The 14266-nt window shown below is 49.3% G+C and overlaps 1 protein-coding gene across 8 annotated transcripts in view; it reads left to right on the forward strand.

Moving 5' to 3' along the window:
- Window positions 1-1363: 1363 nt before the first annotated feature.
- The window catches only part of FGFR2 (fibroblast growth factor receptor 2), a 102505-nt gene continuing 89602 nt past the window's right edge, over window positions 1364-14266 (forward strand). For 7 of the 8 annotated variants that reach the window (XM_079900071.1, XM_079900076.1, XM_079900073.1 and 4 more), the window contains exon 1: window positions 5399-5689. In XM_079900071.1, the coding sequence (XP_079756197.1) occupies window positions 5524-5689 (166 nt within the window). In that variant the 5' untranslated portion in view covers window positions 5399-5523. Of the gene's footprint in view, window positions 1560-5397; window positions 5690-14266 lie in introns of those variants that run through there. The other variant, XM_079900075.1, reaches the window with a different exon arrangement.

The raw sequence follows: 14266 nt of genomic DNA on the forward strand, positions 1-14266 counted from the left end.
AAGCACTTCTGGGTTTAATGACCTTTTTCTAAGGAAAAATAATTAAGGTTTTTATCTATATTGTCTTGGACTTAAGGCACCACTGCTTAGAGCTGGATGAGTGAAGAAGAGAAAGTATATTAAAGAATAAATTATCCGGTAGATACAGCCTAGTGGAAAAGGTAAATGGAAAATATGAACTTTAACCAGTTACAGCTTGGCATTTGGTTGAAGAATCTTAAGATTGAGAGAGAGGAATTGATTTGCTCAAGGTCGTACAGCTATTTACAGTGGAGTTGAGTCTTTAGAATCTTCCGAATTTATTGATCCAAATATATATTACCAAACAACACTTTTTTTCCTCCAGTTTTGAACTTTTTCTAAGAGATCCAGATTCAGAGCCAGGCTCAGCTGCTGCCTACTCAGTAACCAGTTGTTTAACCCTGGACAAATAACCTCTCTCATCCTCAGTTTCCTTACCAGGAACTGGGACTATTACTCTGCAGGGTGGCTGTGTCAATTAAAAAGAAGACTATTCCGTGTGTCCCACCCATAGCAGGGCCTCCATAAATATTCGTTTCTTTTCTCATTGCTCTCGTTTTGAAGGACAGAGCAGTGTAGCGTCCAGCAACCATTCCCAAGTTGCTTCCTCTCCTCTCAAAGTTTCAGTTGCATTACGTTTCTCCCCCCAATACCACGCAGACGCATATTAAAGTCTCTTTCGGGGGTAGAGCAGGCATTCTGTCATTTGTTTTGACTTGAAATAAGAACGTAACGCAACCGCCCGGCAAACCGTCGGTCAGGCCAACTCCCGAAGAAAGGGGGCGGGGGCGGGGGCGCGGGACCCGGCCTGATTCACCGAGGATGCTGATGCCTCTCTCCGTCCCGGCGCTGGCCGGGCCCCTCGCCTTCCCGGCCGGGGTCTTGGGGCCGCTCGCAGGCGTCGGGAGCCGCGCGGAGCAGGGGCGGTCGGGGCGCGCGGCGCTGATTGGCAGAGCGGGCGCCGCCGTCCAGGAAACGGCTCGGGTTTCAGCGGGGGCGTGACCCGCCGGGAGGGGGCGGCGGCGGCGGCGGCGGCGGCGCGGGCGGCGGCGGCGGCAGTGGAGAGCGCCGCGGAGAGCTGAGCGGGCGGGCGGCGGGTGAGGAGCGGGCGGGCGGGCGAGCGAGCGAGCGAGCGAGCGCGGCCGCCACAAAGCTCGGGCGCCGCGGGGTCTGCGCGCGGCGTAGCTAGCCCCGCGCGGCGACTCCTTTCCATGCTGGCTGGGCCCGGCCGCGAGCCCCGGGCGCCCCGAGGCCGCGGCTTTCCTGCGCGCTCCGAGCGTTCGCAAGTTGCGAGCAAAGTTTGCTGGAGGAAACGCCAAGCCTGAGTCCTTTCTTCCTCTCGCTCCCCAAATCCAAGCGCAGCCTGCGGGCGTCATGCCCGCGCGCCTCCGCAACCTGGGGTGCGCTTGAAGCCTCGGAGCCTTGGCGCCGGCGAGGACCCAAGGACCACTTTTTGGGGGGAGCTCGTCGTTTGCTCCGTCCCGACCCACGCCGGGCGCGGGGACAGAGCCGGTCGCCGGGGATCGTTGCCATTCAAGGTAACCTCCGTGGTGGGCCCCTCGGGGAGCCTCGCGGGACTGGAGAGTGGGCCCACGGGAGAGTGGGCGCCGTGAAAGCCCGGGACGCCGGGTGCACGGTCCCCCGAGCGGAGGGCTGGCACTGTGGAGGCTGCTCCTTGTTCTCCCTCTTTGGCTGCATAGGTGATGGGGGAGCTGGGTGCATGCTGACGGCTGGCGTTAGGGAAGTTCTGCCTCAACCACCCCCATCCAGATGCTGACATCTGCCTCTGGCGCTCACACCCGCCCCCCTGTCAAACTCCGGCCGGCGAGATCCTCCGACCCCAGAGCTGGCGGGCGAGCGGCGGGGCTGCCTCGCTGGTGGCACAGCCGCACAGGTCCGGAGCTCGGAGGGGCATCTTCGGGGTGCCTCGTTCCGGGGCCCGGGGAGCACCCGTCCCGTTCCATCCAGGCCCCGACGGGGGTGCCCTTCCCCGGGAGGGAGCCGCTGGGGTGGGGCCGGCAACACCTCCGTAGGGTAGGAGGTGCTCGGGGGTGGCACATTTGGGGAGGGGGCTGCTCCGGTTCCCCGATTGTAGTGCCGGGCGCCCCTGGCCCGCAGCCGCCGTCGGCGCTGGAGGGAGCCCGGCGCGCCTGGGGCTAGGGGGCGAACTGGACCGACTTTTTCTAGTTCGCTGCCTGCTCCGCCGGCAGCAGCTCGGAGATGTCGAAAGCGCAGGCGAGTTCTAACTTGCGCGCTCATTCTTTCGGCTGCCGGACCGCGCCGGGGAATCAGCTGGGGGCCGGGCCAGGAGCTGGCTCCGACCCTCGCGGCCAGAGGGCCAGGCGCAGAGGTCCGGCCCGGGGGCGATGAGTCTCCGCCGCTCCCCTCGCCGTCCGCTCCCTTGCAGACTCTTCTCGCGACCTTCCTTCCTCTCGCCCAATTCAATAAAACCTACCCTTAAAGGCAAACCTGCTTTCACCCATTATGTGTTTGGTGTGAAACGCTATCAACATTTAAAACCCCATTGTCCCCGTGGTCCCAAATCCCTGTAAATCTTCCACTGGCCTCGACTCATTTTCATCTGAAAAGACTGTTTAGTTTGAATAGAAAAGAAATCGGGAGCCTCTCTCTCCCTCTCTCTCTCTCCCTCTCTCTCTCTCTCTCTCTCTCTCTCTCTCTCTCTCTCTCTCTCCCCTTGGAATGTCAATTAAAATGCAGATTTCTCTGAGCTCTTTAGCGCCCAGAGAAGGGGGAGAAAATCAGATATTCCAAGCAAACAAATGAAAGAAGTGCTACAATGAAGCCGGGTTGGTGGTGTTCAGTTCTCCCGAAGCGGCGGCAAGTCCTCATTGGCTTGCCAGCGTTAACAGGGAAGAGAAGGTGGTCCCAGGTCAGCCTGTATTTTGCATTTTTTGAGAATTTCAGTATGTTGAGTAATCCCCACACCCACCGCATTTGACCCCTTGAGAGGCCCCTGCCCTGTTAGCTGTGGGGAGAAGGGGAGCTAGGGAGGCTCTGAGCCAGGAGGTGGGTCTGCCCCCGGGGGACCTGGGCGCCCCCGCACCTTGCCTGGCTCTCTTGACTGATGTGAAATATTCTGGGAACAAAACACCCAAGTGCTCGTCATGGGCGGGCAGGCAGGCAGACAACCTCTTAGGGGTAGAAACTCAGGTAAGGCGGGCGCTGCATGGGCTGTCTTCTTGGAGCGTGGTGGTGGTGGGGTTGGGAATGTTCTGGTAAACCGAGGAGCCCAGCATCGACCTGCATAGGGACCACTCCCCAGCCAAGCCCACTCGCTTGTCACTTTGCCTGTCTTTGGGGGCGGGCTTGTGCCGAGGTGAAAATGGACCAGGGGGACGGGTGGCCATGAAGAGCCATCCATCACTGGGAGGGTGACAACTCCTCCCGCGCCCAGGCGGAGAAGAGAGTTCCCTTTCAAGGGGAAAAATAAACACGCTGGGGCTTTCACTGAGGCTCAGACTCCAGGAGGGATTATGGTATTGAAGGCAGGAAGCTGGGATTGTGGCCGCCAGTGGCATGCTGGGCCTGTGTTCCCAACACCGAGCCTGGGGACCTCATTATCCTGCCTAGGAGGTCCCTCCATACTTTTGTCCAGTCCGGTGAGGAGTTGTGCAGACCTGCCGCCCTAGGCCTCCACCTTCCAGAGATTTGGGAAGGGGGTGGCCGCGGGGCCTGGACCTGGAAATGGCTAAAAGTCAGTTTCTGGTGCAAGCTGTTGGGATGAATGAATGGTTTGGGATTTAGCTGAGGTCACTTACTGTCCACCTTTCCCTGCCTAGAGCAAAGGAAGCTCCTCTAGGCTGGGACAGGTGGGCGAGGCGGCTGGGGAAGCAGCCTGGGGCCCACTCTCCTGCTAGGATTTAAGATTGTTCCTGTGAGGCAGAAAATTCCCATGCATTCTGGAAATGCTTAGTAAGTCAATGAGAATGTTTGTGTGTTTCCCTCCCACGTGTATGTAGAAATAGATATGGAATTATCTTTTGAGGCTCTTAACTTGAAGAGGAAAGGAAAGTTGGCCAAAAAATCCTTCAAGCAGACTGAAAACAGGGTGGGCACACATGCTTTTCTTGCTTGTGCCGTGAATCACACCACTTCACCTGTGCTTTCTTTGAAGCAGAGATTTTCTTTATTCCTCCTCTGGAAGTGGTGCAGCATCCTTTTTTCCCTTACCCACTTTAATCCTTAGTTAAAGCTAAAAGTTTTTTCTGATGTAGCTTTGGGGAGGCTCCAGCAGTATTGAAATCGTAGTCATAATTCGAAATATCAAGTCATGCAGAGAGCGTGGGGTTTAGAAAGTTCTCACCCCTACCCTCAATCCTATAAAATGTGGTTCATGCATGTATAGTTCACAGAATCTGACTGTGTCGATCAAATTCTCTAAAGTTTGTGCATTTCGGTTCTATACTTAGTAATTGATACCGAACAAATTTAAAGTTATTTGGAATATCTTAAGTGCGGAAAATTTTCTTTGCCTTTGGATCAAATGAGTGAACAGAATAGCAGGTTGGGCACCCCCTTGTAATTTCTGCTCTGAAATTTTAGCCAGTAGGTTAGCATACTGAAAGTTATTGGCCCAATCACATACCTTGATGATAATTTACATATCATCAGAAGCAGCATCATTAATAAATGCCTGTGATATTCATCAGAATTTGCATTTGCTCCACTTCTTAACCCACTCTGTCTGAAGACATTCACTAGGCCTGGGTTGCCATTAGTCATAGTGGAACGGGATTCAGCCTTCGAATCTCTTTTTGGATCAGCTGCTTTGAATGTATTGCAGTTCCGTTCATTCTTTGTAAGTGGCTGCTTGGCGAAAGATTGAAATACATTTCTGCATTTGAAAATGAATCTCGACAAGTGTAAACTGGTGGGAATTTTTGGTCGCCTTCCTGGGGTTCTTTTTACTTTGCTTGTCTCCCTTCTTCCTGAGGGCTCCAGCCCCCAGAAGCAGATGCCTCTGAAGAGCAGTTGGCCTGAGAGAAGTTAACGAGAGGCTGGGTCTGCCAGCCCGAGCATCATTAACTTGCTTTTGTAGTTGCCCTTGAAACTAAGGTCACGTTGCTTCTGCTTCTTGAGGGCGGTAGAGGTGACAGTGGGTAGGAGAAGAGAGTACACTTTGCCTAACTGAAGTGGCCGCACGTATCTGTGTCCTGTAGCTCCTCTTTTTTTATCTCTGTTTCTTAAAAGTAGGCTTTCTAAACGATCAGCCTAACACCTTTTGTGGACGGGTCTGGTGGAAACCCCTGGGACTCACGTGCGGATGGAAGGCATTTGCAGATAATGAAAAAGAACTGGGTTGAAATGAGTTGGAGTTGGGGAGGATTTCACTGACTTGCCGACTCTCTCCTCTAGAGGCTACAGCAGCAGCAGAAGTGGCTGCAGGGCCGGCAGAGGCTGTCACAGCACCTCGGTTCCCGAGCCCACCGCCGGCTGAAGGCGTTGCTGCAGGCAGTCCATGCTCATAGAGGAAGTGTGCAGATGGGATTAACGTCCACATGGAGATATGGAAGAGGACGGGGGATCGGCACTGTAACCATGGTCAGCTGGGGGCGCCTCGTCGGCCTGGTTGTGGTCACCATGGCAACCTTGTCCCTGGCCCGGCCCTCCTTCAATTTAGTTGAGGATACCACGGTGGAGCCGGAAGGTAAGTTGTTTAATTTCACTTTCAGGGTACCAAGTTTGTTTTGGGATCTGTCCGGGGAAGTGGCACTTAGGTCGAGGCCTGTCTGAGAATCAGCTGCCCCTTGTGTTGTAAATGAGCCTTCGAAGAGCAAGGGAGAGTGGGCTGTCTGCTCCCCGCAAGCCAGAGATTACGAGAGCAGGTTCCCAGCTGGGACACTGCAGGCAGAGTGGTGTAGTTTGGTGGTTTTTTGGCATGTGCGTTTCTCTGACCTGGGTGAGGGAGACAGCGGGCAGTTTATCCAGTGCCCAGGAGAGCCGTGGAAGGGGAGCTTGTAGCTGAATGCCATCTAGGGCTTTCTGCAGGAGCATGCTTACCGGAGAAAGTTTTGCTCACAGTGTAAAGAATTGCTGTTTTCTGACAAAAGGAGTCACTAAGGGAAATTGCCGACATCTGAAATGCTGACATTTTATTTTCATTGTCTGAGGAGAAAAAGCAGCCTCTGAAGTTCAGCACGGAGATGCTTGACACGTTACATTCTTTTGAGCCATTGTAATTCATAATACTTAAGCAGTACGTCACAAAGCGGCAGATTCTATTTTAAGTCAATTTGAAGTGTACCTGGGCCTTTCCTGAATCTCTGAGAACTTCCAGATCTAACAGGGCGTGCGTTGGTGTTTCAGCTTTGGAAATTGCATGAAGGCAACACATTATGCATTTTGGAAGGTACAGAAAGGCGTGAGGCCAGTTGTGAGCACCGAACAGGGCTGAATTATCCCGCCGGGCAGATTTGGAAACTCTTCCCAGGTCCTTCCGAGATGTCGGTAGCCAAGCCCTGACTCGGTGCAGCACTGAAATCTGTCATCAGGAGGGAATATCGGTAGCTGAGCTATTTTTCAAGTGGTAATCTGAGAATAAAACGGCAGATCCTAGCACTCATCGCCACTTAATGAACCTGTTTGCTGAGAGCCCACCTGGTGCCTGCTGAGCTCGGGGGCCTGAGTGGGCTGGGGTCAGCTCAGCTGTTCTGGAAAGGCACCCAGCACAGAAGAGGACCGCAAGCCCGTCTAGGACCACGCGGGAGGGAGGGCTGTGTCCGCATCCGAGGGGGGCTCCCGCTGAGACCCCGAGTCAGGAAGCATAAAGGCATATCTTTTTCTAAGACGGAGGGACTTCTTACCGGAAGCAGTCCAGCAGTCGTGAGATGAGGCTCATGCCCTTTTTCTTACACAGAGGTACGGAGGCTTTATAATGAACAGGTGCGGTGACATCGCCGAGGTTTCCAGATCTCCGGGAAGGAAATCTTGTAGGAGCTTGTGTCTGTGACTACCTCCTTGTGACATAAGCATGGCTGTAATGTGCAGTGGTGATGATTTTTTTTTTTTTTTTTGCGGTACGCGGGCCTCTCACTGCTGTGGCCTCTCCCGTTGCGGAGCACAGGCTCCGGACGCGCAGGCTCAGCGGCCATGGCTCACGGGCCCAGCCGCTCCACGGCATGTGGGATCCTCCCGGACCGGGGCACGAACCTGCGTCCCCTGCATCGGCAGGCGGACTCTCAACCACTGCGCCACCAGGGAAGCCCAGGTGATGCATTTTTAAAGGGTTTAACTTGAGGGAAAAGGGTCCTGGTTTCTGAAAGTCATGCCTGTACTTCTTTAATTTTGCTAATAATTAAAATGGATGTTTCTCTAATTGCCAGTTTTCCCCCGAGTGCGTGGCTCAGCCCACACGGAGGCAGCTGAGCTGGGATTTCCCAGGAATGGCCCAGGTTAGGAGGAAAATGTCATTTTTCATTTAGACTTCCAGGGCAGCATTATTGGGAGTTTATTTCAACATAAAGTGTAAAATGGTCCTGGAGGACTTCTTTTTATCATATTTAATTATTGAAGAGAGTTTAAAATATGTGTGCACATGCTGGAAGAAAGAGGTGAGGCAGAGAGGGGGAAAAGCAGTGGACAGGGATGGAGTCCGCACGGGGTGGTTCTTTGTTAAAAATGTACCTCCAACAATGTGAGTATCGTTGGAAGCAGGTCTTCCCAACTTGGCATCTGTGCGCTTGCGGGTTGAGGGGAGGTGCCTGAATTCCCGGAAATGGTAGGTCATATTTTGCAGATGTCCTTCTGTGCATATTTCGGGGTTCATAGCTTCTATGAGGTTTGTGTCCAGAGTTGTGAGAGGTTAAAAAAAAAAAAGATTTAGTGGACCCCGCAAAAGCCTGCAAAGAGGTGACTTTGGAAAAGCTCACAAACCCCTGGACCTCAGTTTCCTTCCCTTTCTGTCGTCTGAGGGTTGGATAAGACAGTCTTCAGCGTCTCTTCATTCGTGCTAAATGAATATTTATATCCTCAGAAGCCTTCTGATGACCTGCCTCAAAAGCTTGCTGGGAGATTTAGGTGGGCCTGGACGTGAAGTGCGCTTAGCACAGGGCCTGGCGTCTAATGAGCACCTGGGATGTGTTGTCATCATTGTTCCCAGTGAGCTGGGCACATGCATCTTCCTGGTCCCGTGGGCTGGCTGGGTCAGTTGCCACAGTGTCAGGAAACATCTAGGCTTTTGGAGACAGTTGAGTAGAAAGTTGCTCTCTAATGGAGGAGGCCCTTCGTGTTTCCAGGCAGCTGTGTTTGTTTGCTTTCTGTAGGGTCTGTACTTCCCCTTCCAACTGATTTGAGCCCTAAGATGAGTTCTTGCAATGCCGGAGTTTTGCTTTGGTGTCAGAGGTTGTTAGGAAGGTAATCTAATTGTAGATGAGGAAGAGGAGATTTTAGCAACTGGAAGCAGACTAAGTAGGGCAGCTCCAGTTTAGGCTGTGGTACCAACGAATTGGAGAGAGACAGACAGAGAGTCCCCCATCCATGTGTGTCCATCAGTCCCTGTCTGTCCTCCATGGTGAGTTTAACTGTAGCTTTGGTTAAAATAAGTTCAACCTTGACCTTCTAGTGCACAAGGCCTTATCTTATTTTTGTTTTGCTAATTGGGAAGCTCAGTTTAGATAATGTGTATCGGGCTGGACCAGAGGAAAATTTGTGCGGAGAAAAAGGTAACTAAGTTCCAGGAAGGAGCCCTAATGCTAGAGGGTCCTTTTCCAATTGTCCCAGCTTTGTACAGTATCATGTCATCTATCATCACCCTATCCCATCCATCATCATATCATGTATCACATCATCTCATCTACCATGTACCATCATATCATATATCCCATCATCTGTCATATATCATTTGTCTCTGGACACATTCTGAAGTGGTGGCAGTAGGTTTGGGTCTACTCAACTGACTTAAGAAGAAAATAATCTCTAGAAGATTTTAGTTAATATTCCAGACTAAAAATGAATATTTTCAACTGGTCATTCATTTTTGTAGGTGACCAGCTGCGAAGGGTTTAAACTCAGTTGACTCAAAGGGGCCAGTAGTCCTCAATGCCAAGCACTGCTCTGTTGGTTAAGATTGTAATTATTTAAAGTATAGTCAAGCTTGATTACCTTGGGGTGGAGGCGACTCTTACTTTCAAGTTCTTCCTGGCATTGTCACCTACTCTGGTTAATTAAGTCATTGTTGACATAAACCACATCTTTGTTTACATCAGCCCAGTAGGAGCTAAAATAAAAGGGCTTTTCCAACCCAAAACCCTTTATTACTTTTCCACCCTCCACAAAGTGTCATTCTGAAAAGCAACAACCTGGGAAGAAAGTAGTATGCCTTTTTTTTTTTTTTTTAATCAATTTTTGGGCAAGGTGATCCTGACTGATGTGAGTTGGTCCAAAGTTCAGTAGCAGAGAGATTGAGCATGGGGTCCACACGGAGACCTCCTTACCTCAGATTTTTCCAGTATGGTTTAAGTCCTTTGTTAGAAGTATTGTAAATGCCATGATATCAGCCATACGCATTTAATTGCAAGTTAAAAGAAAAGAAAAAAAGAATATATCCGCATACCAAGAATGAATGATTTAAAATAATCTTCTGTTTTGTATTATCTGCATCTTTGTTCCTCAGTATGTGTTAATATTTAAGAGTTGACTGTAACTTGATAGCTTAGGAACAAGGACTTATTCTTGGTAAATTAAACCAAACGTAGGCTTATGCAGTTCAATACACAACGAAGTACACATTCTTTATTAGTATATAAAGTATTTCACAATTCATAGACAAAGAGCTGTGTTTAATATTACTTCTAGAGCAAAAATTTGGCAAGCCCAGAGAATTGGTATTTGTATACTTTCTGTACTGGCTCGCTCTCATCCAAATTCCGTGTGTGTGTGTGTGTGTGTGTGTGTGTGTGTGTGTGTGTGTGTGTTTGTATTTTGCCTTTTTATTTTAACCAGTTAAAACACTGAGTACCTACTAGGTGACTAGTCCTTGCTAGGCCATAACTGAAGACTTGTTGCTCTCAAGTGTTTCCCACTCAGCTGAGGGTGAGAATTCAAATAACTAGAGCAATCCAATATGAGATGTTTCCAATATCAGACTTAATGAATAATTACATGGTTATGAAATAACTGGGGTCGTGTTTAAACAGGAAGAGTTTTGTTTAATGTTTGTGTTCTCAGTAAAATGTGTCCAGGAGCCCTCCCATTTGTAGTGTCTTGTTTGGGTATTTACTTATCCAGGGTAATTGTTAAAAGGCTGCCCCCCTCTTTCATCAGAGTCTGGCTTACTTTTACGTTTCCATTAAAAATGCTGTCTAATCTTAGTCTTTAAAGGGAAATGTGGGAAATTGATTTTTGGGTGCCGGCATCTTAGGCTCGGTAGGAAGTACAGCTAGCGTGCTCCTTTCCGCTGTGTCGGTTTGACGCTTAGCAGGGTGCTTGCCTTGGTAAGCAGTTCAGAAGTGATTGTTCGGAAGTTTTTCAGGCTGTCCCACAAACGATTCTGATCCAGTGGGGTTTGTGAGGCTGTGCAGAAAGGCCCATGGTCTTTATTATTATTTGGTTTTCCTGGAGGGATGACTTTAGCCTGAGGTTTTGCATCCTTCTTGTGCTTTTGCTGCATCCAGGTGGGATTTAGAGATGGCTCTGCTTTTCCGGCTTCCCTGGCATTGCAACGCCTGATGCCACACCCTCACCCCACGTCCTTCTCTCTGCCTTACCATCTTAGCAGTAACTTCTTTTAACTGATGGTGACAGTGCTGAAGGCCATATGTGGCTGAATCGTGAACCTAATGTAAGGGCTGAACGTTTGGCCTTAAGCCAAAGAGGTGGGTTTCTGATCATTATATCCAAGATGAACAAACCCCGAAGAATTCAGCTTTGACTCCTTAGAGGCTTAGAGGCTCTTGAACTTGAGTTTTTAAAGCTACGCACAACTCGTGTTCCATTTTGCGGACAGTGTTTATCTTCATGGGAAGCCTTAAGGCTTTCTGGCAGCCCGAGAGTCTGCACAAACTGGCCACTTCCTCCTGCTTACCCAGATAGACCTGGAGTGACCCAGCCAGGTTCAGCTCTGGCTTTCCTGGATCAGGGAATGGGAGGAGGTGGGGAAGGGAGCTGAGGCCGAGTTCTGTGAAGAAGTCTGGTTGAACAAGCTGCTGGCCTTTTCACTATGATGGGCCCCCATGTCTTGGAGATGTTTCCTTTTGAAATTAACAAACGTCACATTTTTCCCAAGTTCTTTTTCCCCCGTGCTCTGATTGTTACTACCCAGCTTTTGGGCATGACAGGAAACCCAAAATGGTAGCCACGTCAGTGGTAGATGGTGGTTGCAGGCTTTCACTGGCCTCTCTTTGTGTAACTTCAAGCTTTTACCGTTTATATAATCATGTAAAAGGATATTTTAAATCATCAGGCTAGACCACTGTTGTCCATGAAGAGTGCAAATCAAGTAGAATAGGCATGCTTTAGAGTTTCAGTGATTTTGGTTTTAGGAAACTTGTACCATGATGGAGTTTTAAGATGTTGGGTGTGAGCTGTTGTCATTTATTCCACTTTGGAATCCCATAAGTAGTTACGTCCCCTTCTGGACTTTTGCCATTTCATGTGAATATTAAAAATTTCAACTTCTTTTTGACTGTACTGAGTCAGGGAGCTAAGGTGTGGCCTACTCTTTGCTCTAACCCCTGTCCAACCAAAGCATGGTAAATTCCGAGTCGTGTCTGAATGGAATGCACATATATAGAATGTCGGGTCGTGGTGAACGTGTTTTATGGGGAGGTCAAAAAAATAGCTTATAAGGAAAAGACTGACAGATTCAGAATTGAGGTCAAGGGACATATATATTTTATGATCTATATACAGCACTTGACTTGAAAGAAAGAACCCAGTTCTGAGCTCTGACGTTAATACGGTAAACTCTGTATATATTGTCATGATTATTTTCTAACACTAGAACTTCTTCTGAGTTACTATGTGTGACCTCTTTTTAAAGGCCAGTTTACTGTTAAGTTTTGCCATACGTAACCAGCTGTAATGTTTTAAGAACATCAAGACATCAAAAAGTCCAACTTTGTGTGTTGCAGGGGGCGGGGGGGTAGGAGGTGGGGGGGGGCGCTATAAAATGTATGGAAAGATCTTTGCAGTGGTGAGTTTAGGGTTTAAACTCTTTGAAAACCCTTACACTTCAGATTGTGAGTAGACAGTGAGTTTGCCCCAAAGGAGTGTGGCTGCCTTCACGGCACCTCCTTCCTTTGGGAATTCCATGGCGGTCCAGTGGTTAGGACTCTGCGCTTTCACTGCTGAGGGCCCGTGTTCAGTCCTTGGTCGGGGAGCTAAGATCCCGAAAGCTGGCTGCACAGGTGGCGGCCACCCCTAACCTCCGCCCAAAAAAAGGCACCTCCTTCCCATCCCACTAAGCCTCCTGGATCTTGACCAAAACTTGTTGCCTTTTTAGCTGACCCAGGCAGGTGCACAATTAACTATACATCCTAGGGTTCAAACAGAAAATCACTCAGATCTCTAAAGACCAGGAATACTCTATGTTATTATCGTAAATTCTGCATCTGACTTTTTTTTTTTTCGTAGACATGAATAAAATCATTTAAAATGGTATGTAATGTGCTTTCTGGGGACCGAAACTCACCGAAGGAACTTGGCCTTGGGAGCTAAACAAAGCAGATTTGAATCTTTCCATTATCTACTGGTGCCGTGACCTTGGATAAGTTAGATAACCTCTCTGAGCCTCTCTTTCTTTATCTAAAAGTGGGTCTGATAACATCTATCTTGAAAGGGGGACCCTGACGATCAAATGCAAGTGTATGTAAAGCCCGTACAGTAGTTCCTGGCAGATAGTAGGTGCTCAGTAAGTGCTAGTTTCCTCCCTGCCCCACCCCACTTCCTTGTAGAGGTAAAAACCTGAGATAGGATGTCAAACCAATATTTCTGGGATGTTTACCCTACGATATACAATGACAAATATTCTGATGAGAGGCATTTACTTTAATTAAAGTAGAGAGGGAGCCTGTCCAACCCTTTGTATTATCCTGGGCATTTACAAGTCTGGACCCTAGAAATGGGGTCCTCTTGCTGCTTGCAGTCCAAATGGTTCAGGGTTGACATTTTTTTTCCCTGTCGAAAAAAGTCAATTGCGGCTGTGTAATGACGGCTGGATATGTGCTTCATAAGGAGCAATATATTTTGGCAAGGAGTTCTGTGCTTGGGGCTTCCAAACAAAGGATTGTCAAGAGGCCCTGTGAAGAAGGATGGAGAGGGACTTCCCTGGAGTCAATGGTTAGGACACTGCACTTCCACTGCAGGGGGCACGGGTTCGATCCCTGGTCAGGGAACTAAGATCCTGCATGCCACGCGGCACAGCCAAGAAAAAAAAAAAAAAGAGAAGGATGGAGAGAGGTTTATGGGATGGGTTGGGGGGGAAGGGGGGTGTCACATGCTCTGCTTTTGTCCTGGCCCGTGAGGGGAGCTCCATAGCATGTTATGATAGGCTCTGCCAGGTTGGCCTGTGGTGACTTCCCCCGGGCACTCTGCTGGGCCTTCCTTAGTTAACAGGTGGCTGGGCTTCCAGTCTTCGTGGAAGGGAGCTCAAGGAGATTGTTATGGTACCCATGGCACTGGGGGTGTGAGTGGGAGTGGGCAGTGTGGATGGGGTCATATTCTATTAGCCCATTCCTTGAGAGGCTGAGGATGCAGGTGGTGGTAACAGTAATTCTTATTACCATCTATTAAGTGCCTGTTGTGTGTTGGACATTGTGCTAGGTGCCTTGACATGTTATCTCTAATCTCTTTCCCCAGTTTTATTGAGATATAATAGGCAGCACTGTTTAAGATGTACGGCACAACCGTTTGAGTTACATATATTGTGAAATGATTACCACAATAAGTTTAGCTAACATCCATCATCTCATACAGACACTAAAAAGAAAAAGAAAAAAATATTTTGGGATTAACTCTCTTAATGACAGTCACATATACCAGCCACAGAGCCGTGTTAACTCTAGTCATCACGCTGTACATTATACCCCTGGTACTTATTTCCCTTCTAACTGGAATTTTGTACCTTCTGAACCACCTTCCTCCAATACCTCCTCCCGCCACCACCTCTCATCTTAGTGATGCAGCTGACCCCAGCTATCCACATTCGCATTTTATGGCTGAGACTCTCGGAGATGAAACGATTCCTCCAAGGCCCCGTAGGTAGTGAGTGCGTGTCCAGGCCTTGGGG

The sequence above is a fragment of the Stenella coeruleoalba genome (genome assembly GCF_951394435.1).
Source record: "Stenella coeruleoalba genome assembly, chromosome: 16".
Lineage (NCBI taxonomy): Eukaryota > Metazoa > Chordata > Mammalia > Artiodactyla > Delphinidae > Stenella > Stenella coeruleoalba.